Here is a 27677-nt window from a genome sequence, read left to right on the forward strand (position 1 = left end):
CTTCGACACTGTAGTGGATCTACACTTGTTTGGGAGACGGATTTTATTGCAGGCCCTTTACAGTGATAAATCAAAAAAAGTTTCATCACACAACTATGAGAAGCCGTGGTCAGAGGAGGACCTAGCTGCCCTCCAAATTCTGAATGAGCTAAACGATAATGTCGAGACAGGTTCTCAACCCGTGAACACAGATCTGTACGCATCCTACTTCGTCCCAAATCTAGACGAGGTGGGATTACGGAATACTTCTAAAAAATTTCCACCTTTTCTATTTTTTCAAATTTGAAAACTTTCATTGAGGTGGTCGAGAGGGACATTTCTAAAAAATAAAATCTTCTATGAACTCACCGTACTACTAACAGAATACCTTGGGGTGTCTTCTTTCTAAAATGGAGTCATTTGTGGGGTTCCTATACTGTCCTGGCATTTTAGGGGCCCTAAACCGTGAGGAGTAGTCTTGAAACAAAATTTCTCAAAATGACCTGTGAAATCCTAAAGGTACTCATTGGACTTTGGGCCCCTTAGCGCAGTTAGGGTGCAAAAAAGTGCCACACATGTGGTATCGCCGTACTCGGGAGAAGTAGTACAATGTGTTTTGGGGTGTATTTTTACACATACCCATGCTGGGTGGGAGAAATAACTCTGTAAATGGACAATTGTGTGTAAAAAAAAATCAAAAGATTGTCATTTACAGAGGTATTTCTCCCACCCAGCATGGGTATGTGTAAAAATACACCCCAAAACACATTATACTACATCTCCCGAGTACGGCGATACCACATGATTGGCACTTTTTGCAGCCTAACTGCGCTAAGGGGCCCAAAGTCCAATGAGTACCTTTAGGATTTCACAGGTCATTTTTGTTTCAAGACTACTCCTCACGGTTTAGGGCCCCTAAAATGCCAGGGCAGTATAGGAACCCCACTAATGACCCCATTTTAGAAAGAAGATACCCCAAGGTATTCCGTTAGGAGTATGGTTTTTATTTTTTTGTCACAAGTTAGCGGAAATTGATTTTAATTGTTTTTTTTCACAAAGTGTCATTTTCCGCTAACTTGTGACAAAAAATAAAATCTTCTATGAACTCACCATACTTCTAACGGAATACGTTTGGGTGTCTTCTTTCTAAAATGGGGTCATTTGTGGGGTTCCTATACTGACCTGGCATTTTAGGGGCCCTAAACCGTGAGGAGTAGTCTTGAAACAAAAATGACCTGTGAAATCCTAAAGGTACTCATTGGACTTTGGGCCCCTTAGCGCAGTTAGGCTGCAAAAAAGTGCCAATCATGTGGTATCGCCGTACTCGGGAGATGTAGTATAATGTGTTTTGTGGTGTATTTTTACACATACCCATGCTGGGTGGGAGAAATACCTCTGTAAATGACAATTGTTTGATTTTTTTTACACACAATTGTCCATTTACAGAGAGATTTCTCCCACCCAGCATGGGTATGTGTAAAAATACACCCCAAAACACATTATACTACTTCTCCTGAGTACGGCGATACCACATGTGTGACACTTTTTTGCAGCCTAGGTGCGCTAAGGGGCCCAACGTCCTAATCACAGGTCATTTTGAGGCATTTGTTTTCTAGACTACTCCTCACGGTTTAGGGCCCCTAAAATGCCAGGGCAGTATAGGAACCCCACAAGTGACCCCATTTTAGAAAGAAGACACCCCAAGGTATTCCGTTAGGTGTATGGCGAGTTCATAGAAGATTTTATTTTTTGTCACAAGTTAGTGAAAAATGACACTTTGTGAAAAAAAAACAAAAATCAATTTCCTCTAACTTTTGACAAAAAATAAAATCTTCTATGAACTTGTCATACACCTAACAGAATACATTGGGGTGTCTTTTTTCTAAAATGGGGTCCGTTTCTGGGGTTCCTATACCGCCCTGGCATTTTACGGGCCCAAAACAGTGAGTAGTCTGGAAACCAAATGTCTCAAAATGACTGTTCAGGGGTATAAGCAACTGCAAATTTTGATGACAGGTGGTCTATGAGGGGGCGAATTTTGTGGAACCGGTCATATGCAGGGTGGCCTTTTAGATGACAGGTTGTATTGGGCCTGATCTGATGGATAGGAGTGCTAGGGGGGTGACAGGAGGTGATTGATGGGTGTCTCAGGGGGTGGTTAGAGGGGAAAATAGATGCAATAAATGCACTGGGGAGGTGATCGGAAGGGGGTCTGAGGAGGATCTGAGGGTTTGGCCGAGTGATCAGGAGCCCACACGGGGCAAATTATGGCCTGATCTGATGGGTAGGTGTGCTAGGGGGTGACAGGAGGTGATTGATAGGTGTCTCAAGGTGTGATTAGAGGGGGGAATAGATGCAAGCAATGCACTGGTGAGGTGATCAGGGCTGGGGCCTGAGGGCATTCTGAGGGTGTGGGCGGGTGATTGAGTGCCCTAGGGGCAGATAGGGGTCTAATCTGATAGGTAGCAGTGACAGGGGGTGATTGATGGGTAATTAGTGGGTGTTTAGGGTAGAGAACAGATATAAACACTGCCCTTGGGAGGTGATCTGACGTCGGATCTGCGGGCGATCTATTGGTGTGGGTGGGTGATCAGATTGCCCGCAAGGGGCAGGTTAGGGGCTGATTGATGAGTGGCAGTGCCAGGGGGTGATTGATGGGTGGCAGTGCCAGGGGGTGATTGATGGGTGGCAGTGACAGGGGGTGATTGATGGGTGATTGACAGGTGATTGACAGGTGATCAGTGGGTTATTACAGGGAAGAACAGATGTAACTAATGCACTGGCGAATTGATAAGGGGGGGTCTGAGGGCAATCTGAGCGTGTAGGCGGGTGATTGGGTGCCCGCAAGGGGCAGATTAGGGTCTGATCTGATGGGTAACAGTGACAGGTGGTGATAGGGGGTGATTGATGGGTAATTAGTGGGTAATTAGTGGGTGTTTAGAGGAGACAATAGATGTAAACACTGCGCTTGGGTGGTGATCTGATGTCGGATCTGCGGGCGATCTATTGGTGTGGGTGGGTGATCAGATTGCCCGCAAGGGGCAGGTTAGGGGCTGATTGATAGGTGGCAGTGACAGGGGGTGATTAATGGGTGGCAGTGACAGGGGGTGATTGATGGGTGATTGACAGGTGATCAGTGGGTTATTACAGGGAAGGACAGATGTAAATAATGCCCTGGCGAATTGATAAGGGGGGTCTGAGGGCAATCTGAGCGTGTAGGCGGGTGATTGGGTGCCCGCAAGGGGCAGATTAGGGTCTGATCTGATGGGTAACAGTGACAGGTGGTGATAAGGGGTGATTGATGGGTAATTAGTGGGTGTTTAGAGGAGAGAATAGATGTAAACACTGCGTTTGGGTGGTGATCTGATGTCGGATCTGCGGGCGATCTATTGGTGTGGGCGGGTGATCAGATTGCCCGCAAGGGGCAGGTTAGGGGCTGATTGATGGGTGGCAGTGACAGGGGGTGATTGACAGGTGATTGACAGGTGATTGACAGGTGATCAGGGGGGATAGATGCATACAGTACACAGGGGGGGGGGGTGATCAGGAGGGGGCAGTGGGCAGGGGGGGAGATTAAAAAAAATAGCGTTGACAGATAGTGACAGGGAGTGATTGATGGGTGATTAGGGGGGTGATTGGGTGCAAACAGGGGTCTGGGGGGTGGGTAGGGGGGGGTCTGAGGGGTGCTGTGGGCGATCTGGGGCGGGGGGGGGAAATCAGTGTGCTTGGGTGCAGACTAGGGTGGCTGCAGCCTGCCCTGGTGGTCCCTCGGACATTAATACATTAATTAATACACTTTGTAAACATTACAAAGTGTATTATACACTTTGTATGCGGCGATCGCGGGGTTAACATCCCGCCGGCGCTTCTGTATAGCCGGCGGGATGTTGCGGAGGGCGAGCGGTGACAGGCGCCGGCGGAGGATCGCGTCACGGATGACGCGATCGCTCCGCCCATGCCCTTAAATGGACCGCCGCCTCTGTGGGTGAGCCGGTCCTTAAGGGCTCCACTTCCCGGCCGCCCCTGTGCGTTAGGCGGTCGGGAAGTGGTTAAAATGTCTGGCCTGTGTACATGTCCATCAGTTAGTGTAAGGGTTGGGCCTGATTCACAATGATAGATGAAACGCTGTGTTTAACGCACCGCAAGCAACTACAAAGAGCTTTAGTTTATCAGTGCGCCCAGTAAAGCGACCAAAAAATCCCCAGCTCTGCAGAGCCTCTCCTAGCACCCAGGTCATACATATACTCATTGATGGCTTGTTCTTGTTCAAACATGATGAGCATGGAATTACAGTGAGTGAGTCTGGCAGTCAAAAATCAAGCACCTCATTTGCATGTTGTTTCGCTTCTGAATCTCATTATGACGCACCGTGGCCCTGTATGAACGTCTGTAGCAGAGGCCAGAGCGTTGTTGTCATGGCATATACATTTTACATACAAAAATAATGTTTTAAAAAATAACAGCTGTGGTGGTGATGGTTGGTGACACTGACAGGAGATGTGGTGACTTTGCTCTGCACATGATGGTACAGGTTTACATGCAAAAAGTTATTTTATTTTTGAAACAAATGTTTTGTTTTTTTTGCAGCCACTGTAGCAGAGACTAGAACAATGTCATGGCATACACATTTTACATACAAAATTTAAACTTTTTTAGAAAAAAAAATGTTTGTTGCATGCCAGGTACAGCAGGTGACAACAAGGCTCCTTCTGGTGGTGATGGAGACCACAACTCTTCCTGGTCATGCTGATCTACGGCTTGATCCAGCACTCTTTGCAGGGTACGCACCCGGGAGATAGTGTATGGTATGAGGTCACTGATGTTGCCTTCGGTGCGACTGACCAGGGTTGTCACCTCCGCAAAAGGATGCATGATCCTGCAGACATTGCACATGAACGTCCAGTGACACCACAAAAAAATCCCCAGCTCCGCAGAGACTATCCCAGCACCCAGGTCATACAGATACTCATTGATGGCTCGTTCTTGTTGGAGCAGGTGTTCAAACATCATGAGCATAAAATTACAGCGAGTCTGTCACAAATCAAGCGCCTCATTGGTATGTTCTTTCTATGCTAAATATCAGCATGGCATGCTGTGGCTGTGTATGAATAAACATTTGAAATGGCCACACACCTTCCTGGACTGTCTGAGTATGTCCTGAAAGCCTGGGTACTTAGAGACACAGCATTGGACACTAATATTGATAATATGTGCCATGCAGGGCACATGTGTTAACTTTCCCAAATTCAATGCTGCCAACAGATAACTTCCATTGTAACACACCACTTTTCTGATCTCCAGTTGGTGCAGGGTCAGCTACTGGTCGACCTGTGAGTTCAGAGTGGACAGGAGTGCTTGTCTGGTGTGACTATCAGATTTCTGACAAGTCATTCCCAAGACGGTGTGACACCGTTTACCTTGGATGTGGAATAGGCTCTGGGGAGCTGGGGGTGTGCAGTTGTAGTAGAGGAGGGCACAGCAGAAGCAGAGGAGGACTCAGCTGAGGATGATAGTGAAGATGATGGAGGAGGAGTAGGAGGAGAAAAGGAAGGGGCAGCAGGCCTGTGTGCAAATCGTGGCGGTGTCACCAACTCCACTGCAGAGCCACGCATTCCATGCTTCCCAGCCGTCATAGTAACAAACGAGCAGGATAAAATCGGCACTAGATGCTGCTGGCAGGCTATGCTGGGGTTGCTGTGGACAACTCACTGTGCCTCCGGAAAATTATGGTTAAATTTGACACCGCAGAAGAACAGGGTCCGGGCACCAATGACTTGCAATGATCCATACTTTATTTCATCCTCAACAACACAGACACAAGTGATCAGGGCAGGTATTACAGCTGTTTCACAAGCAATGCTTGCTTCCTCAGAGACCAAGAGCCCCGCCATAATGAAAGCATTATATATGTTACGGCCAGAACCCGAAGTTTGGCCACTTCTAGTTCTGGCCGGCCACTTCGGGTTCTGGCCGGCCAATGTGCGACGTGGCCGCAATGGAATTAAGCCGGCGGCAATGTAACAGATCAAGCCGCCGGCTTTTTGTAACAGATCAAGCCGCCGGCTTTTTCTCTGCCTCTCTCCCCCCCCCGCCTCTCTCTTGCTCTCCTATGGGCAGCCGGTGGGGACGTGCGTGTCACCCCGGAGTTGTTCGAATCCTGCCGTTCTTGCAGAGCGGGTGCTGGCAGAAGCAATGTCTGCAGCCTCTCCGCTCTGCTTTCCTGGCGCGACGAACGACGTCCCCACCGGCTGCCCATAAGAGAAGGAGAGAGAGGCGGGGGATGGGGGGGGGGGGAGAGGCAGAGCAAAAGCCTGCGGCTTGATCTGTTACATTGCCGCCGGCTTAATTGCATTAAATTAACTAAGTTGTGATACATTTGACCGCTGCGCTGCGGCCAGAAGATACATTAATGTTACAGGAATAATTCCACTTCTCACATTGGCCGCAGCGCAGCGGCCACTTCGCACATTGACCGGCCAGAACTAGAAGTGGCCAAACTTCGGGTTCTGGTCGTAACATATACACCAAATACAATAAGCATTAGACAAAAAAAAAAAAATCGAGGAGAGTAGAGGGGAGGAGGGGATCACTCACCACCATTGCAGACTGGCTCATTACCGAGCGTGTATCTTAGCAGACAGATCGCCCCAAGCCTCCCAGCGTGCACAGGGTACAGGCTCCACCCCTTTCGGGGTTGGTGCATTATGGAGTTTCCTCCAATTCCAGTCACAGGCCAAAATAACAAACAACCAAATTTGCATAGAAGGTACATAAATAAACTGCTGAATGGTTCACTAAGCTCAATTCTGCATAAAACTAAAATACAGCTGAACTTATATTAAAGGTACAGGGGTAACCAAAAGGTCCAAATGGGTATCAGAGGGAATTACAGGCTGACATTGAAGGGGAAAGACTCACAGAGCAAATTATTAGAGCAACACTGCATAAAGTCCAGTAAGGACAGTTCTAATGTTTATCTAAAAAGTAACCGATATCAGTTTCCCTTCCTCTCTGCATATGCATTTTTTTTTCACGTGAATAAAATTGGCTGGATGCATGCAATACGATGATGTCACTGGCAACACTGGCCTGTGACTGGGATTGGAGGAAACCCTGTAGTGCACCAACCCCAAAATGGGTGGAGCCTGTATGCTGTGCACGCTGGGAGGCTTGGGGCGATCTGTCTGCTGAGATACACACTCTGTAATTAGCCGGTCTGCAATGGTGGTGAGTGATCCCCTCCTCCCCTCTACTCTCCTCCCTTTTTTTTTCTAATGCTTATTGACACACAGGTTTACTGGGAGATATCCAGATAGCAACTATCCGGGTATCTCTTGAGCAGCTCTACTCCTGATATACTGTAAGCAAGAAAAGCCAGATTTGACTACTAAGGGCGCCTGGTGTAGCCCATAAGCCAAATTCGACTACTGAGGGCACCCGGTGTAACCCATATGCCAAATTCGGCTACAAAGGGTGCCTGGTGTAGCCGAAAAGCTAGTTTGAGTTTAAAAAAAGGATGCTGCTATATACAAAATTTGTTGGGCTATAAAAGGGCTCTGGATATAGCCAAAAAAGGGATTACTATGACCTAACTTCTCCCTACTCTCACACAGAACCCTCCACTGGTGGTGCCTAACCCTAATTCCCCCCTGGTGGTGCCTAACCCTAAGATCTCCCCTGATGATCACTATGACCTAACTTCTCCCTACTCTCACACAGAACCTTACTTGGTGGTGCCTAAACTTTACCCCCCCCCCGGTGATGCCTAACCCTAAGACCCCCCCTGGTGGTGCCTGACCCTAAGACCCACCTGGTGATTACTATGACCTAACTTCTCCCTACTCTCACACAGAACCCTCCTTGGTGGTGCCTAACCCTAAGACCCCCCTGTTGGTGCCTAACCCCAACCCCCCCTGGTGGTGCCTAACCCTAATCCCCCTTGGTGGTGCCTAACCCTAAGCCCCCGCCTGGTGGTGCCTACTGTCTACCCTAAGACCCCCCTGGTGATTACTATGACCTAACTTCTCCCTATCCTCACACAGAACCCTTCCCTGGTGGTGCCTTACCCTAAAACCCCCGAGTGATGCCTAACACTAAGACCTCCCCCACACTCACCTGCTTGTGATGTCAAATCCTAACCCCCCCCCCCCCCCCCTTGCACCTCTGAATCAAAATTCTCAGCTACAAAAGGGAGCCCTTTTGTAGCAGAATTAAAAATCTTGTAGCCAAATCAAAAATATGGGCTACAAAGGGTGTCTGGTGTAGCGGAAAAGCTAGTTTTACTTTATAAAAAGGATGCTGTTATATACAAAATTTGTTGGGCTATAAAAGGGCTCTGGAATATATAGCCAATAAAAATGATTCCTATGACCTAAGTTCTCCCTACTCTCACACAGAACCCACCCCTGGTGGTGTCTAACCCTAAATCAAAATTCTCAGCTACAAAAGGGAGCCCTTTTGTAGCAGAATCAAGAACCTTGTCCCCGAAAACCTTGTAGCTGAATCAAAAATATGGGCTACAAAAGGGCGCCCTTTTGTAGCAGAATCGAAAACCTTGTAGCCAAATCAAAAATATGGGCTACAAAGGGGCGCCCTTTTGTAGCAGCATTAAAAACCTTGTAGCCGAAAACCTTGTAGCTGAATCAAAAATATGGGCTACTAAGGAATTCCCTTTTGTAGCTGAATCGAAAACCTTGTAGCCAAAAGAAAACTTGGGAGCCCTTTTCACCACCTTGTAGCCCATATTTGAAGAAATACTGTAACATTGAAGTAGGAGCCATTTTAATGCAGATGGCTGAGGAGCCCTTTTTTTAACTACTTCCTCTTCCACTGCTGTGTCCCAATTCCAACAAACGTTTTAAATGCCTCAGAGTCCACCAGCTGAAAAGGTAACAGCTGGTGGGCTAAGAGCTCCAGCAAGCCAGCTGTCAGATGCCAGGCAAGGGAGTGATTCAGAGCCATCAGCTTTTTATGTTAAAAAATGTCCTTCACAGAAACCTGACTGTGGGCAGATGAGCAGGAGCTGGCCAAAGTGAGAGGCAGAGTGGAGGGTGGCTGAGAATGGACAAGGACAGCAGAGGTGGATGTGGCTGAAGAAGCTGGACTTTGGGTTCTGCTTCTCCTCATGTGTTGCTCCCTTTGTCGTTTGGGATGTTATACCAAGGTGGGAATTGGCCTTCCCATGATTCAGAATCTTATGGCACAGGTTGCAAATGGCATTGCTGTTGGCAGAGGCACACACAAACAAATTGCCACACTGGTGAGCTTTGGGATGACGGCATTCTGGTGGTGGTAACAGCAGAAGTTGGTTGGTGTGTTGGCTGGCTGACCCCAGGTGCTGATACATGCTGTCAGTGCCACTAGCTCCTTGCAAGCTGCCCCTGCTTCTAATTTATCTGCTCCTTCTCTCCGTCTCCCCATCTGAACTGTCCCCCTCTTTATCTCTTCTTGCGGGCACCCATGTCACATCCATGGACACAAATCATCAGCTGCTTCACTTGTATCTGACAACTCACAATAGGCAGCAGCAGTGGTTACATCATTATGACAACTTACGTCCATGTGTGTAATGTCGCCTGACTGAGACATATCAGGTGTAACATCCTTATCTCCATCCTCTGGCAATAATGCTTGTACATCACTAATTTCCTCAAATTGATGTGTAAATCACTCCTCTGACACATCAAGTGAAGCGGCTGTGATGCCAGTGGTAGTGGTGGAGGTGGGGCGAGTGGTAAGTCGTGGGGTGCCTGAATCAGAGCAGGAGGAGGATGGTGCGGCAAGGTTCTGAGAGGAAGTGGGAGAAGATGTGGTGTGCTGTTGTTTAAGCCAATCAAGTACTTCCTCAGCATTTTGGGCGTTCAGGGTATGTGGCCCCTGAACACAGGGCATTATTCTAGGGTCTCAAGAAATCACAGCAGCATGACCCCTATGACCCTTGCGGTGTGGCCTGCCTCTGCCTGTCATTTTTTTTAATTTCACAGTTTTAAAATATCCCCAAAAAAATACCCTGTCAGTTAGGAGGAACTGGTTCACTTCACACAGGTTGGGTGACCAATAGGGCTTATATAATGCTATCTGCAACAATCACTCACAATACAGGACCAATATAGGGGGCAGTGGTGGTCAGATACTAGATGATGCCAGTAGTGGTTTTTTTTTCAAAGTGAATGTCACTCCTCATACGTCAGGTGACCGATAGGGTTTATGTAATGCTATCTGCAACAATCAATCACAATACAGGCCCAAAACAGGGGGTAGCAGTGGTCGGATACTAGATGATGCCAGTAGTGGTGGTGAAGGATTATTGGGTTATGTAGTCGGTGCACTACTATGACCAACAGCAGACCGGTCTCCAGCTGCTAATGTGTGCACTGGACACAGAGAATTGCAAATAACAATATCAAAAGAGAAAAAAAAAAGTACTTATGATGAGGTGTATTGAGCAAGGTACTGCACACTAGTAGCAGCAATGTCTGCACACCTGTCTTAAAAAGCTAAAGTCAGTGGTGCACTGTGCAGAGTCAGACACACAGAAGTGCAATATAACAATATCAATAGAGAAAAAAATAACACTTATGTTGAGGTGTATTGTGCAAGGTACTGTACCACCACTAGCAGTGTGCACACCTGTATCCACCAGCTAAAGTCACTGCACTGGACAGTCACTGGACCCAGAGAACTGCAATATAACAATATCAAAAGAGAACAAATATAGCACTTATGAGGGGTATTGTGCAAGCTACTGTACCAATAGCAGCAGTGTACACAGTGCACACCTGTATCAGTGCACCGTAGACAGTCTAACACGCAGAACTGCGATATCACAAAAGCAAGAAAACCAATGTACCAGTAACACCCCTTAGAAGGACTCTTTGTGTGCTCAGGATGCTGTTCTAACAACAAAAAACTCATTGGGGACACAGAACAGAGGCCTAACTAATGATTTTCCTATCTGCAGCAAAGCTCTGTCTCTGTAAAATGACTTATGTGCTGAAGTTTTGAGTGGGGGTGGGTGTCTGGGAGGGAGTGCTAGCTGATTGGCTGCCATGTGCCTGCTGTATCTGGAGTGAGGGGTCAAAATTTGGCTCCATGATGATGTATAGGGTGCAGGGCGAACGTGCCATGTGTTCGTGTCCCAATGCAGACGCGAACACGCATTCTCCGGCGGTGAACAGTTTGAGTCAGCTCTACTTTTCTCCACATCTACCACCCTCGACCAGACTTCCTCTCCACCGCCTAGCACTCTCAGCCAGCTTTTCTCCACATCTACTACCCTTGACCAGTTTTCCTCTCCACCCACCTGGCGCCCTCAGCCAGCATTTTCGCCACATTCAGCACCCTCAACCAGCTTTGCTTCCTACTAGCACACTTTCACAACATTTCTCCAAAACCAACCAAAACCCTCAGCTATCCCTCACTCTCTCCCCATTCTCTAAGGATCAGTCAGCTCTCTCCCCATCAGCACAGTTTTCCTTAGCTCCTACCTATACCAGTTAGCAACACTAGGCAGTGGCTTTCACCCCATCCATCCAGTGCTCCCAGTTACTTATCTGGTTGTCACTTATCTGTTTACCAATTTCTTGCCTATCGCTTAGCTGTCAGTACAATTTGTCTGGCACTGGTGTCTGCCTATCACTAGAATTTACCTGCCGCTAGAATCCACTTGTCTTTTTGGGTACCTGTTACTGTGGAATCCACGTGTCACTGGAGTATTTGCCTATTAGTAGAATCTGTCAACAACAAAAAAACTGTGAGCAGATCTAGAACTTTGTGAGGGCTTATGAGATTTGAAAATCATTGATTATTTACCGGACAGCTGTTTAAAGAGACACTGAAGCAAAAAAAATATATGATATAATGAATTGGTTGTGTACTATGAATAATTACTAGAAGATTAGCAGCAAAGAAAATATTCTCATATTTTTATTTTCAGGTATATAGTGTTTTTTCTAACATTGCATCATTCTCTAATATGTGCAGATTACACAATACTCGGCATTCAAAATGATTCTTTCAGAGCAGTCTGTGAACTAATGACCTCTCCTCTAGCAGAGGAAAAGTAAACAGTTCAATTACAGTTGAGATAATAAAAGTCAGATAACAGCCCTCACCACGACTTTGAAAGTCGTAGAGATAATGGCTTTTTTGTATAGAGATAACAACTGGAGTTTCTTAACTCTTCCTGTACTGGAAACAATTAGACTGGTGTATCTGATCTTAATGCTTTATTTCTTAGCTGTACTACACATACTAATCATAATATCATAGTTTTTTTTTTCGCCTCAGTGTCTCTTTAATGAATCAGTCTGACAGTCAGGCATCAGTCATCAGCCTTCTGAATCTAGTCCTGTGCAAAGTTTGTATTCTGCCTAGGGAAGCTCTTGCTCAGTGTAGGGCATTAGAAACTAATCAGTTGAATTTCACATCATATATCCTTGTTCCATTTGAGTAAAAAAAACCCTAAGGGCCCATTCACACTTAAAATCACAAAACGGTAGTGCTCTTAGCAAGTCATTTTACCGTGATTAGCGCAATAAAATCACTGTACACTTCCGTGATTCAGAGCAATAGCGATCAGCACTTTACTAAGCACTGTACCGCGATCGCTCCAGAATCGCGGAAAAATGCTGCAGGTAACACATTTTGGGATTGGCGCTAATCGCCCGCCATCAGCGCCAATCGCAGCAGTGAGATCATTACAATAGGGTTAGAATAGCACTAGCATTTTAAAAAGCGTGAGTGCTTTGGCGATTAACGAGAATTGACCACTAATTGCTGTAGTGAGAACGGGCCCTAAAACATTAAAATACCTAGTAACCTATAAAGCAAGAACAATAGGCAAATTCCAATGATGTGCAAATGTTACTGATAACAGACAGACAGATTTCAAGGAAATGCAGATATTACCAACTAATGACATGCAGAAAAAATTACTCCAAGGCAAAGAATACAGTGACAGACAGTGATAGGTAGATCCTAGTGGCAGCAGGCTGTAATCGATTATCAACGTCGTTATGTTATTTTTGATTTTGAGAACATTTTCACAAAAATAGCTTGTATTTCCGCTTTTCTGCGCTTTTAGCAAAAACACAAATATTTTTATTTTACCGTGAAAAGCGCAAAGCGTGTGCCACAATATTTTTACCACAAAAAGGTTTACCATGAAAAACTCAAAATTCACGAAAAGCATGAACAAAACATGCAAAAGCATGAAAAAAAGAAAATTACAATAAAGAACTGGAAATGTTTGATACTACTAGGCAGCGGCGTAAGTAAAACTAACTGGACCCCCCAGCAAAACTTTGGATGGGGCCCCTCCTTGACCCTGCTGAACAATGAATAGGGACTGTTAACAAATCTTTGTCTTCAAAATGTTGTATGATTCCTTATGACTGGCTGAGCAGATGCAGTCATTAGAAAAACTGTGCAGAGAGCAGACATTTTTTTCTCTCCATGTTCTTAGTTGTCAGTCTCTAAGGACAGGGAAAATACACTTCTCCCCCCCCCCCCCCCCCACCACCTGGCACCCTTCAGCTTCTGGGCCCTCCTGCAACTGCATCCCTTGCAGGGTCTATTGTTACGCCCCTGCTACTAGGTCCATTTCCAGTTCAGACTATAATTTCTCATAACTGAATAGAAGAATAGGGCAGGAAACTGCCACTGACTTGCGTTTTAATGTGAAGTCTTTGAACCACTTCTTTAGTGGATGGAAAGTTATTTAATAAGGCAACAACAGAATTGTATTTCACTTTATTGTGTGTCAATGTTTCAGGAATAATATGCACAGGTGGTCAGGCCATCAGAAAGGAAGTAGTGCAGATAAATGGGTGATGAGACTTGCACTTTCAGCGGAGAGGAGAAGCAGCTAATGAGGCGGCAGAATTTTTGGCAACCTGCTTAGCTCAGGAGATTCTGTGATGTATAAAATGCGAGTTCAGGATCAGAACTGTCACTCTGACACCTGTCATATCTCCTGTGTACTCATTCTCTCTTCCCACCTCTCCAGGTGAGTGTCACTGTGGCTGTGTGGTGTGTGGGTACCTGCAAACTAGACCGAGGCAGGGGTTCATCTCCTGTGGGGTAAATGGACATAATATTCTCCATCTTTCCAAAGCTTGACTAGCAAATTGATATTGTACTATGATCAATTAGGTTAGCTAACAAATGCTGAAGATGCTCTTACTGACCAACTTCTTAATTTCTAATTTAAGAAACTCCATAGCAAGAGTAAATAATTTTCTGATATAACCCAAATAAGGTGTTTAGTTTAAGGTATTTAGACGATCTATAGAGTGTCAACATCATAGGATTTCTGAAGTAATGTGACTCAAATATGCCAATTCTTTTTTTCCCCTTCAAAGTAGCTTTATTTAAAAAATAACTGTAAACATTTGTCAATTCTTGTCCATCAATTCCACATTTAGACTATAATGGTCTTAGATCACTTTAAAATAACATATAAATCTTAACACATGGGAATCTATTTTATGAATAGCTTATCTTTGCAGTCTTTTCATTTTTTTATACTCATTATTAAAAACTGACAGGTTTGGCACTACCGACAGCAGACTCAGATGCTTTTGTATAGCTACAATTTGTGCTCAGGTCATACCCTGAGGTATGGCCTCTACGGAATCTTTCCATACAGCTCTAATACCCAAGGATATGCAGGATTATTACACTTGTAATAACTTTGCATACATATATTCATTTAGAGAATAACATAAGGAGTAATGTTTTTAAGCTAAGTAGTACAAGATTCCTTCCTATAACGTTACTCTACTTTTGTTTTGTCCCTATTATTTATTCCTTTATTTATTTTTATATATCAAGCGACAATTAAGGTAGTTTCTCCTAGAAACCTGCTTAGGTTCCAGAAGTTATAACATTGCTTTTACAAAAAAATGTCTGTAATTCTAATAAGATGAAGGCACTATTCAGGTGCTTATATGTACTGATAATGCACTTAATTTGAAATCCAAGCAATCCCAGAGTAAGCACATGAGCTCCACAGGTCTAGGATTTGAATGTATTTTCACCTCAGGGAGAAGGGCCATTCTTTTGAGCATGATGAGGTGCACATTATGAAAAGGCTTGCATTGGAGTATGCCAGGAAGTAAATAGTAACCTCTTTTTATTCCTGCTTCCTGGAGCCGGCCACAGTCCTTTATAGTCTTCCTACTGATCACTTCCTGGCCCCTGAAGATGGTCATGGGATGGCAGGAGCAATAAGGCTTATAATGTGTGGCAACTTCAGGACTTGGGAGGACAGTGAGTGGTGACACAAGAAGAAACGAGGAGATACAGTTACACATCTAGCACACTTTGTGTATGAACTCTGCAACAAAGCTGGGGATATGCTACAATGGGAACTGTAACTGGTGGAATCCTAATGAGTTACTATAACTGGGGGGAGGACACTGTAATAGAGGAGACAGAAATGGAGGGTACTATAGGAAAAGAGATCTGTTATGAAATGTGGAGGACATAAGGGAACATGATGGCTGCACTTATTATGGGGGTGGGGAGTGCATAATGGCTGCAAATGCCATAGGATGATGTCTGTAATTGTCACATATGTTTTATATTAATGCTGCTGATTTATGTTTTATTTTGGGTTTTACAATGTTATTCGGGGATAGGACAGTATAGTTTGCTTGTTTGCCTAGTAAGTTACTACATTAATTAAAATAATAATTAAAAAAAAAAGTACAATTTTCAAAGTCTACATCTTTTCCTTGGAAGGTTACTTATGGCTTACGAATGTAAGGGTATATTGGACTGGTACAGTAAGGATTGGCACATTAAAACAGTGGCTTCAGTATGTAGTCTTGGGTTGTCTACTTTAAAGTTATGCCCACCATTTGTCCACTCCCTACCCATAAACTGTTGTAGTCATTCCCACTATTTGTGCTGGTGCAATATGAGCACAGCACATTTTCCCTTTTTATGGTGCCAAGGGTTGCGCCGGATCTCCTGTAATTATAGCAATACCCCTGACTTCTATAATTGTTTTGACTGTCTGTTACTGTTATCTTGAATAGCTGTGTTTCTTGCATTCTACAGCTTCACCCTCTACATCTCTCATCATGGCCCTGTGGATTCAGTGTCTCCCTCTGGCAATGCTTCTCTGCCTGTTCACACCTTCCTCTCAAGCTTTAGGCAACCAACACCTCTGTGGGTCTCACCTTGTGGAAGCTTTATATCTGGTGTGTGGCGACAAAGGATTCTTTTATCCCCCTAAGATCAGGAGGGACCTGGAGCAACCACTTGGTAAGTGGAAAGTATACCAATGTATGGTCATGAACAGCGACACAGTACAGCTACGGTAGAATGTATGAACATGTTTGAGGGCCACAAAAGGAACGGTTGTAATTGGAACATATTGAGAATGAGCTAGGGTAAGGGTTAGCAATGGTGTGCTCCAGAGTTCAGTACTGAGGTCAGCCCTTTTCAGTTTTTTTTATCAATGGCCCAATGCAGTGGTTCCCAACCAGTATGCCAAAACACATTGTGCATGATTCACAAAGCTTTTTCACCTGTGTTCCTATGTTTTCACCTTATCTATGTTACTTTTTTAAGCTCCCAAAGAGCAAAAATATAATATAACTAAGGTAAGAAAAGTGATATTGAAATGAAGTTAATCAGGAACAACTTTACTTTGAGTGATTATTTTGCTTGTAAATGTGCTGAAAGGTTATTTTTTATCAATTAGGTAATAAATACGGTAAGTAATTTATGAGAAGTTTTGTGAAAAGAGCCCATTAAATTGAGACAGCAACAATAATGCATCACTGCTGCTCACCCAGAAATCGTAGGAAGACCCACCTACAGCAGTAGCAGCTGCAAGCAGCCCAACAGTAGCGAGGCAGCTACTGACCTGATGTACTGCGCCACGCCACATAAAGCAGGACATTTACTAAAATAAGTTCAATGAAAACTGGAGCAAAACTGGTGCTAGACAGGTGCACTTCTGAGGCACTTGCTCCAAGCAACCAATGAGAACTGCTCCAGGCAGATGTTCCACTTTTTGCAACAGTTTTTGCTCTAATGTTCCTTGTTCTGGTTTTGATATATCTCCCCCAAAGTCCAATGCACAGCAGCCACAGACACTGCATAGGAAGCACTATCCGACATTCCCACTAGTGTATTGTGGTGTAGTTCACATGGAGAATACATTGCTGAACAACACACTGTGTCCTCCCTCATTCAGTGTAATTCAATAGAGTCAATGTAATCATAACTGAGAGCACTTCAGGTGGATTAACAGGGCTATTGGATAATCCAACTGTATACAAGTCCTTACAGGTAATTTAATCAATACTGAGTCTATCAAAGGAAAATATAAGAGACCCCATCACATGGCCTTCATATCCCAAATGCAATATACAGTATATATACAGGAAATGAGAAAATGAGTAGCAAATGGAGGTAAGGAGGTTTATCCTAATAAAAGGAAATGGCACATTATGGTCAGAGTGGCTAATCATATTAACTAGTACAGTGTTTCTCAACATTTTATTAGTATGTACCCCTTTTAAAACCCTGTACTCACCAAGTACCCCCTAGCATAGTAAACATTGTCACAAGTACCCCTTGACAAATATGTAATCATAGTACATGATAATTGGTTCTAAACAATTTCCAAACATTTACAATTGCTTTTAATTAGCTAAAACACTAATTTTGTGTTGTTTAAATAAGATTTATCATTGTCTAAAACTCTAAATTTGTTATGCTTGGTTCAGTATATCAAGCCCGAGTACCCCCTAAAACCATCAGAAGTACCCCCTGGGGTACGCGTACCACATGTTGAGAACCTAGGAACTAGTAGACTGGAGGCACCCAAAAGGCTATATCAATCAGTAAAAAAACAGTGCTTCTGTATATAAAATACTTGAAAAAAGTTCTTACCTTAAAGGAGAAGGTTCACAGAGCGGGTATAAAATTTATTCAGAACTTAGGGCATGTTTTGCAGTGTAAACTGCTTTATCAGGTCAGTAAATGTGCCAATACGTAGAATGGCAGAAAGCCTAATCGCCTGACTCAGGTGCCCTGGCTTTTTGACATTCTAGGACCTTTTCAAGTATAATATATACAGAAGCACTGTGTTTTACTGATTGATATATCCTTTGGGGCGCCTCCAGTTTTCTAATAATCTTACTACAGTAGCCCTTGCTAAGAGACTTGCTCTACAAGGGCTCTACATATGCACAGAGGGAGATATTGCTTGCTTGGCAGTTGGAAAAAGCTGTTATTTCCCACAATGCAACAAGGCTCAAAGACAGGAAAATGTGAAGACCATGGCACTGACATCACACTGTGGGAGGGGTTTCACCCCAATATCAGCCATACAAAATTCCTGATGATCTTTTTCAAGAAAAGGTAAAGATTTCTCATCTGAAAAGGGGTATCAGCTATTGATTGTAATTAAGTTCAATCCTTGGTTACAGGTCCTCTTTAAAGTCTACAGTGTTTACATAGGTTTATAATCTTTCTTTTCAGCTTCTCTTATTTCTTGATTGGAATCAAAATAATTAATGTAACATATTTCCATTAAGAATTATTCACTTTTAAAGCTTTCTGTTGAAACGCCACATCCTAAGTGTATTGTTCATGCAGGGCTTGATTTCTGTACCCCTCCACTCCTCCTGTCATCCTCCCCTTCTACAACCTGTCCTCTTGACCCAGTCCCCTCTGACCTGCTCCTCTCTCTGGTCCCTGCCTGCACTGATTGAAATGTCCAACTCCAGGGGCAAATCCAGGATTTCCAAGGTGGGGATTCCTGAAAGCGGCGTGTGGGCGTGGCCAAAACATGCTGTGGGTGGAGCCAAATACTAGCAGTTTCTAGGCTAAATTGCACCCAGGGTGGGGGCGTAAAATGCGCCCCCAACGTGGAGACAGGTATAGGTGCCCGAAGTATATGTAGCCAGCTATAGGTCCCCCCCCCCCCCAGTATAGGTAGCCCATATAGTTGCCCCCAGTATAGGTTAGATAGGTATATGTTCGGAGTATAGATTAGATAGGTATATGCCCCCATTATAGGTTAGATAGGTATATGCCTCCAGTATAGATTAGATAGGTATATGTCCCCCAGTATAGGTTAGATAGGTATATGTCCCCCAGTATAGATTAGATAGGTATATGTCCCCCAGTATAGGCAGTGGCGTAGCTAAGGAGCTGTGGGCCCCGATGCGAGTTTTACAATGGGGCCCCCCAGGCACTCTATACATAACAATTGATACGGCGCACCAAAACCTGCCAATGGCAACTACAGTGTCAGAGGTGCAAGAAGGGGATGGGGAAGAGCTTGTTAATGTTTACCACTACTCAATGTATATATAGAAGTGATTATTATGAGCACAGGACCAATAGAGAACTAATACTGTAGTTGAGGGAGGGCCCTTCGGGGCCCCTCTGGTACAAGGGCCCCGATGCGGTCGCTACCGCTGCACCCCCTATTGCTACGCCCCTGAGTATAGGTTAGATAGGTATATGTCCCCCAGTATAGGTTAGATAGGTATATGTCCCCCAGTATAGATTAGATAGGTATATGTTCCCCAGTATAGATTAGATAGGTATATGCCTCAGTATAAGTTAGTTAGGTGGGGGGAGAGCTGCGGGGAGAGAGGAGTTTCCACTTACCTGCCTTGATCCTGCACGCAGCCTCTATCTTCAGCCTCTCCCGGCGCGTGTCGCATCGGTAAGAGCTCCCCCTGTAATGACATGCGGTACGTCATCACAGGGGGCGCTTTTACCATAGCGACAGACGCCGGCCGGGACAGGAAGTACATAGAGGCTCCAGGCACTGTAAGTGGAAGTCTTCTCTCTCCCCGCAGCGTGAGGCCCGTACGCCCGCCGCCACCCGCCAGCAGCAAGCGAGGCCCCCCGCAGCATAAGGCCTGCTCATGAGACCCTCGCCGCACACACCCCACTTCCGGTCTCGGTGCAGGGGGGGGGGTGTTCCAGACACCTGGAACACCCCCCTCCGTGCGCCAGTGAACTCCTCCCTCTCCACTGATTCCTCCTCTCTGCTTTCTAATACCTCCTGTTTAAAGAAGGACATTTATATTCAGTGTCGATTTTTAGTAAAGAGACTTTTAGATTTATTTTAGTCCCTTGCGAATTCCTAATGATTATGGTTCACCATGATTTTGCCAAGTGCTTCCCAAGGAGGCAGAATCATCTATGAAGGCCAATTCAGCCTAACACCAAGCTGGATTGATGCAGCTTTGTAAAACGAATATGCTATAGGCGCAGGTTACATCAGCAGCTCTGTGTGCTTGGCTTTTTCAAGGGGTGAAGGAATGATTTGCATATTCACTGATCAGCAGTGATGCATTATGGGAGTTCCTTCATGTACACATAAAGATGAATAACTTCAACAAATACTTTCTGTTTTAAGAAGTACATTTATATTTTATATTAAATAATTTCAAGATTTCTCCCCTTGACCTTTCTACGCTATATACATAAATACAAAGTAAATATACTGTACAAGTGGCTGGATATTGTGCTAGTTAAGGGCTCTGCCTCTGGCTCAGGACTCAGACCAGGTTTTGAATCTCGGCTCATCGTGTTCAGTAAGCCAGTACCTATTCAGTAGGGGACTTTGGGTAAGACTCTCTAACACTGCTACTGCCTACTGAATTAGTAGGCAATAGCAGTGTTAGGGAGTCTTGCCCAAGGTCTCCTACTAAATAGGAAATGAGCCAAGAGTACTGATCGCACCCTAGTGGCTGCAGTTAAAGCGCTTTGACTCCACCAGGAGAAAAGGGCAATATAAATATTTGTGTGTTTATACATTAGAAATCTCATCCTCCACTATACATAAGTCCCTTGCCTTTCTGATCACCCTTTTTACTTACTATTGCATGGATTCTTTCCCTAATGGCTCTTTTTTGTTATCTGCAGAGTTTTTTACTCCGCCTCTTTCACTGTTCATAATTACTGTTATATAGGTAGTAGGTACCCTATCTAGCTATTATCCATTTAATTATTTGGGATCACTGTGCAATACACTATTTGATAATCATGTATATGGACACTCCTTCACTTTTTGGTTGTGACTTATGTAATGAATATTGTGATACATGATTTTTTTGCACTATTATGGTATATTATTAAGGTTTTTGAGGACTTGTTGATTATACTGTTACCTTTTTGGATCTATTATGATATTAATACCCGCTGTTTCACAGTTAGTGATTTTAGATGTTTTTATATGTGAAAATTGTTCCCAATAAAATTTGTTATATTTTGAGATTTATTTGATTGGCTTGGTGCTGTTTATATTGGGCACTTTCCTTTCCCCTTTTTTATATACATTAGAAACCCTCAACATTCCTCGTCTGTAATATGTTGTTCACTTTCAAAGTAAATTTCCTGCATTGCTGAAAGCAGTTCCAGTTCTCTGGTATTTTCTCCCTTAAACATTAGAGGTGTATTCATCGTTAATAAGTACAGAAACCTCAAAACCCATTAACAAGCACTAACCCATACATTCATTACCTATTAGCCACTAACACCCTTCACTGCAGGGAAAGTGCGTGGCATGCAAAAAGTTGGTGAGGTTGTAGTGTCCTCCCTTTTGTGGTTCAATTTAGTTGCAGTTTTCAACCCATTTTCATAAGCTCTCTGCCGTGGTGTCTGTGGTCCATTACCACTAGAAATGATTAATACTCTAAGGACACTTTCTCCTGTTAGTGGAATTCATGGAGAAGCACATGATTAATTAATCAAGTTATTGAAATGGCTGGCAATGATCATGTGATCTTGTCTCTGTTTTGCTTTCCATGTAGGCTGATCATGATCAACCAACCAGAGCACTACAAAACTGATCACATGCTGCTCAATGCATTCTCTCTGCGGAAGAACTGAAAATCTCTCCCTAACACAGGAGTTTTGAGAAAAGGCAACAAACCCTTACATATATCTGTTTCTCTTTGTCTATAGATGCAATGGAGATCCAGTCACCAGAGTATCAGATGATGAAAAGGGGCATTGTGGAACAATGCTGTCATGGAACATGCACACTGTATGACCTGGAGACCTACTGTAACTAAGAAGGATGGCCATCACAGTCTCCGGGGCACCTACTTACATAATTTTTCTACTATGCAGATGTATGAAATGATAAAATAACAAGACAACTTACTTAAGGGAACCAACAGATCTGCCCACAATTAAGTTTTGACTTTTTGTTGATCATTTTGTATATTTCTTTTGCCGAAAACCTTCGAGACATAAATTAGTAATACATTGTTTATCAAGCTGCAGACAGGCTTATTTGGTAAGGCAAAGAGCAATGTGAGAGTGATGTAGCTCATAACAACCAATCAGGCATCGTCCTTCATGGGTCTGGCTACTCAGAATGTATGAATGAAGAATTTCCTTTGGTTACTATGGATGACTCCACATTTGCTCTGTGCACCTCCTTAGCAAATAAGCCACAGAGAGTTGTGGTGAAATGACTGTAAATAGACATGAGTGAAATACTTAATGATTAGATGGGCAAGACTTATAAAAACAAAAGTGATGTAAGGGTTCATATGAGGGTATCACATCCCCTGAGAAAGGGGACAGCGTGGCAATGAATGAGTTCAAGGGAAGAATACAGTTGTGAGAAGAAGCATTATGTTAGCCCAGTGCTTTCCTGACACTGAATGGGGGGGAGCTGCCCTTAATGTTCTACAAAGGCCTCTTTTCACAATGTAAGTGTCCTGTACCTATCCATCCTCTCTCCCTGTCTGAATACAAATAAATGGAAGAGATAAAGCATTTCTTTTTGGTATTATTTCGCTGTGCTACTGTGCGTAATACGTTTGATTTATACATGCATTAAGCCAGGATTTATAAGCTGTGGGGCTGTCATCAGTCTCCCAGCTGCTGTGATTAGCTGGCGGTTTTTAGATCCAACCAACGGGAAATAAGAGATGAAAAAAAGATTGTGTAAAGAAACAAAAGGAAAAACAATCCAACTCATAGCTACTATACATTTTTTGTTTTCAGTCTAAAAGCTTATGTATAGTATGGCAAAAATTCCACTCAGTAAAGCAGAGGTTAACTTGGCGGTGAAGCAGGGCATGCAATCTCTGGGATTTTTGAAAGGGGTGTTTAAGGGGACAAGGGGGTAGGCAAAGCCAAAAGACCTTATATCCCATTGTAAGAGAAGCAGTGCTGCTTTCTATTAATGAAGAAGTTATGGCTGGAAGGGGAGGGGGGTGTCTTGACTGTTGGCTCTAATCCACTCGCTGTTGCCTGCCCCCAGCCCCCCAAACCCCCCTATTCCTCTCCGCCCCCCTGCGTTTTTATCCTGAGCTGACCCCCTCTTTGGCTCCCTTCCAATAAAAAAAAAAAAAGGAAACTTCGAGCCCTTCAGAAGGCCCTGAGACTGAACGCCCCACTCTGAAGGCCCCCCTCTCTGCGAGACGGGGGGCTTCCTGCTCTGAGGCAGCTGGGAGCTCTGTGCCTTGTCTTTGCTGATGAAGGAGGGGGGAGAGGGGTTGAAAGGTTAGGGGAGCAACACTCTGCAGCCCTCAAAGTGGGGTTAATGGAGTAAAATTCTGCAAGCCTGTTGTGGAAACAGCTAATGATGCAATGTTCTGCAGGTAGAGGATGATTGGAGAATTCCTCCTATGGTCCCTTGTAGGAAAATGATTAATGAAATATCCGCCTGCCAGTAGAAGTTAAGGAACTGATTAATAACGTAATGCTGCATAAGTTAAAAGGCTCAGTTTATAGGAACATGTTCTGTAAATACCTGATAAAACATTGGCTCTTGAGGTAATAGTTTATTACAGGACTTGGATAAAAGAGTAATATTCTGCAGCTGTGTTGGAAATGGTGAACAGGGAATGCATATGCTTCAGATCTGTAAAATATGTAATGTCCCGGGGATTTGCTGGGGAAACAGAGAAGTCTTTCAAGCTAAATTTGACCCTAAGCATTTCATGGAAGTCACATGTTTGCATAACATAATAACTTCTATACCGGGACAAATTTAATTCCCTCTTCCTATATGGTCAGTTGTCTTCTGGTCTTATGCACCCCACCCATGACATTAATCACCGATTTGCTCCACCACTCTGATTTTTTTCTTTAAAAAAATCCCACCACAGCCACCTTGCTCAGGATGTTCTCTAACAATGTTTTTGCAAACTTCCTGCTGGCAGTATGAAAGAGCCTGATGCTGTGCCATGATTGCCACACAAGGCATGCACTGACAAGGCAGGAGCAGTGGGGCCCAGAGCTGAAAGGACCCCAACTAATATTTTACTCCCTCCCATAAAGGGATCCAGCCTTCAGATCAGGTGTTTGTTTTTGTGGCTAAACTTGTTATGGGTGTGAGGTTTACGATGCCCACGCTTGTTTTATGACACTTGCAAGATGCCCCTCAGGCTGTGAAGATCACCAGGGGTAGGCAAGGGAAAGGGCATGAACATTGGGGGGGGGCCCAAAGTTTTGCTGGGGGACCCTTTAAAGTTTTGCTTGGGGGACCCATGATTTGTAGGTACGTCACTGGGGAGAAGGGTCTTTTCAGGTCTAAAAAGTTAGGAAAAATGCCATTGGTGATCAGAACCAGAATCAGAATAATTTATTTTGCCAAGTACAAATGGGGGGTTGTGCCTGGAATTGGTTTTGGCTCATACAGGTTCTGGAAGGATAGGGGGATAATGTCCGAAAGGCAAGAGCCAAGGCTGCCATACTACAGTGCCACCAGTCGCACATGGCATCAGAACAGAACAGCAAAAGAAAAAGGACTGCAAAAGTAGCCCCGTGTATAGAATAGCAAATATTTCAGGAAAAGGTGAAATTGGAGCAGCTTGTTTCTTTGATGCCTCATGGTGTTTCAGGTGCTTGTCCATTCCAAGGACAGACGAGATACCGGAGTGGCTTCACATGAGAAAATGCAACATTTCAATTAAGCAATTGGAATTATGAGGAATGGTTAAACACGTTGGTCAGAGTGGACATCAAGAGTATGTGTTGAGGAGCTAATGTACAATGTTGCAAATGGGAATCCCCCAAGCTCACAAATTGACCATTTAACTTGCTTATTTGATGTCTTGATGCTCATAGTGAATAAAGCCAAGATCTGTCAGCCACATCTCCCGGCTCTGCTCTCCTCCCCGCCCACCCACCGCACCTATAGCGCCCGTCTATGCTATCACTCTGGAACACCCATAGCACATCAGGGTGCTATGGGTGCTCCAAGGTGACAGTATAGGTGGGTGGGCGTGGAGGAGAGCAGAGTCGGAAGCCGCAGAGGACAGAGATGGAGCTCTGCTATACTTAGTATAGCAGAGCTGCCGGCGGAGATCTTCAATCAACATGTACCAGAAGATCGCAAGATTAGAGGATATTGGCATGGGATCTTTTACGAGGATATTGGCGTGGGAACTTTTTTTTTAAAAGGTACAGGTAAGTATTTCTGGTTAATTAAGATTAATTATGGACTTTTTTCGTTTTTGTGTTTTTATTTCATGTAACGCTTTGTGGAAATGGGTAAGGGGTACTTTGTACCCTATACTCATTTTACTTGGGTGGGGGGGGGGTGGCCATCTAGGGGACTCCCAGATGCCACAATGAACCCCCCCAGGGAGTCCTCACGCCACCTCTGCCTTGGGCACCAGAGGTGGGGAAGAGCCCCTTGTCCATACCATGGACCATGTGGGCTGGTATAGCTCAGAGTGCGAAGCCCCACTCGGCCGGGGCTCCACATTCTGGCTATCCCAGCCCACATGGGGGACAAGGCGTTAAAGATACTCGGGAAGGGGGACCCCACATATTTTTTTTTTTTACAATTTCCCACCCTCTGAATATTAAAAAAAAAAAAATTACAATTACGTGGGTTCACCCCTCCCGAGGATCTTTCATCCCTTGTCCCGAAGGGGTTAAATTCGGGTAAAGAGTGCGATCACAAGTGCATTCATGATCGGCATTAGTGATCGAGAGATTGAGAGCTGATCACTAGTTACCAGTGATCACGAATTTGTGATTGCAAAAAACAGCTCATAAGAAAAAGACACCGAGAGCCCAATATGGTGTAGTATGCTCGGAACAATAGTGAATAATGTAATGTGAGAAGGTTATACTCACAAAAAAGGGTTACCGCTGAGGCAACCACTGTGAATGCAGGTGAGGAGATTAGACCTGTCCTCACTCAGGGTTAAGAAGTCGCTCTCCGTAGATAGAAGAAAGGTAGGGGTGGGTCCCCCTTCCACCAAGGGTGGACACTATAATGACTTTGATGAACAGAGGTGCCAGCAGAATAAAAACAATAATTAAAAGTTTTAAAATATGCTGGGGAGGCAGTGGTGGACTTACCTCCGAAAGCAGACTAGACTACTTGTCTGACATAAATAAACACTTTATTAGTACCCCAATAGATGCAACGCATTTCGCAGGACCAAGCCCGCTTCATCAGGCAATAAAACAGGGGACAAACAGTAGCTCTCAGGTAGCACGTATACCGCCTCTGTTAAAAAACAGCTCATGATCATTAGGGCTCATTCACACTTCATGCGCTTCTGTCCGCTTTTTTCAGCACATCATGTTACAGATACATGTTGCTGAAAAAAGCGGACAGAAGTGCACTGGTGTGAATGAGCCCCTTACTCGTGATCACAAGCTCGTGGTGAGCACCACTGCTGCCGAATGCTTGGTAAAATATAATATGTGCTGTGCTTATTGCTAAACAATTTCAAGTACCAGCACTGAGAATGTAATACAGTTAAAAAATAATGAGTTTGGCCTGGTGCACACCAAAAACCGCTAGCAGATCCGCAAAATGCTAGCAGATTTTGAAACGCTTTTTCTTATTTTTCTGTAGCGTTTCAGCTAGCGTTTTGCGGTTTTGTGAAGCGTTTTTGGTGTAGTAGATTTCATGTATTGTTACAGTAAAGCTGTTACTGAACAGCTACTGTAACAAAAAACGCCTGCAAAACCGCTCTGTAGTGCCGTTTTTCAGAGCGGTTTGCGGTTTTCCTATACTTAACATTGAGGCAGAAACGCATCCGCAATCCAAAATCTGCAGCAGCCCGGGAGTATGCGTTTCTGCAAAACGCCTCCCGCTCTGGTGTGCACCAGCCCATTGAAATACATTACCCTAGCAGATCCGCACCTGCAAGCGGATCGCAAACCGCAGCAGAACCGCTCTGGTGTGCACTAGGCCTTAATGTTGTATAATGTGCAGACTACCAGCACTAATGTGCCCAATGCCTGGTGTTCACATACTGCCCATGAAAATAAACTATTACAAGCCCCAGCACTGAGAAAACAAGGCAGTTAAAAGGCGAACTAGTTAAGGCTCTACACACACAAGCAGCCACATATCGATCAACAGCTGTTTGTGATAATATGTGCTGCCCTTTTTGCGAATTGTAATTATCTAGCACACTCTTTACTTACTGACAGTGCAAATTAGTGATAATGATGACGATAATCAGGGGTATAACTAGAAATGATAGCATATGGCCCCCTTGTTTCCCTTTGTTCCCACTGTTCTTCTTAACATAACCTGCACATTTGGTGTTTCTAGCATGTAAGGGGGCTTTGCTATTAACTGTTAAAGTCGGTGCATTTTTAACCATGAATACCGACTCGTGATTAGTGATTACATGCGGTTATTTAACTTGAAAACGCACTCGAGTCGGTTTTCCCTTTCTACTTGTGATCATGATCGCGAGTCAATC

At 44.3% G+C, this 27677-nt stretch overlaps 1 protein-coding gene across 2 annotated transcripts in view; it reads left to right on the top strand.

Annotated features, from left to right (window-relative positions):
• The window catches only part of INS (insulin), a 40465-nt gene extending 17740 nt beyond the window's left edge, over nt 1-22725 (top strand). Inside the window, exons 1-3 of one of the 2 annotated variants that reach the window (XM_068259638.1) lie at nt 13922-13987; nt 16048-16254; nt 21937-22725. In XM_068259638.1, coding sequence (XP_068115739.1) covers nt 16071-16254; nt 21937-22046 — 294 coding nt within the window. In that variant the 5' untranslated portion in view covers nt 13922-13987; nt 16048-16070 and the 3' untranslated portion in view covers nt 22047-22725. Of the gene's footprint in view, nt 1-13921; nt 13988-16047; nt 16255-21936 lie in introns of those variants that run through there. The other variant, XM_068259639.1, reaches the window with a different exon arrangement.
• The last annotated feature ends 4952 nt before the right edge of the window (nt 22726-27677 follow it).

The sequence above is a fragment of the Hyperolius riggenbachi genome, chromosome 11, assembly GCF_040937935.1.
Source record: "Hyperolius riggenbachi isolate aHypRig1 chromosome 11, aHypRig1.pri, whole genome shotgun sequence".
NCBI lineage: Eukaryota > Metazoa > Chordata > Amphibia > Anura > Hyperoliidae > Hyperolius > Hyperolius riggenbachi.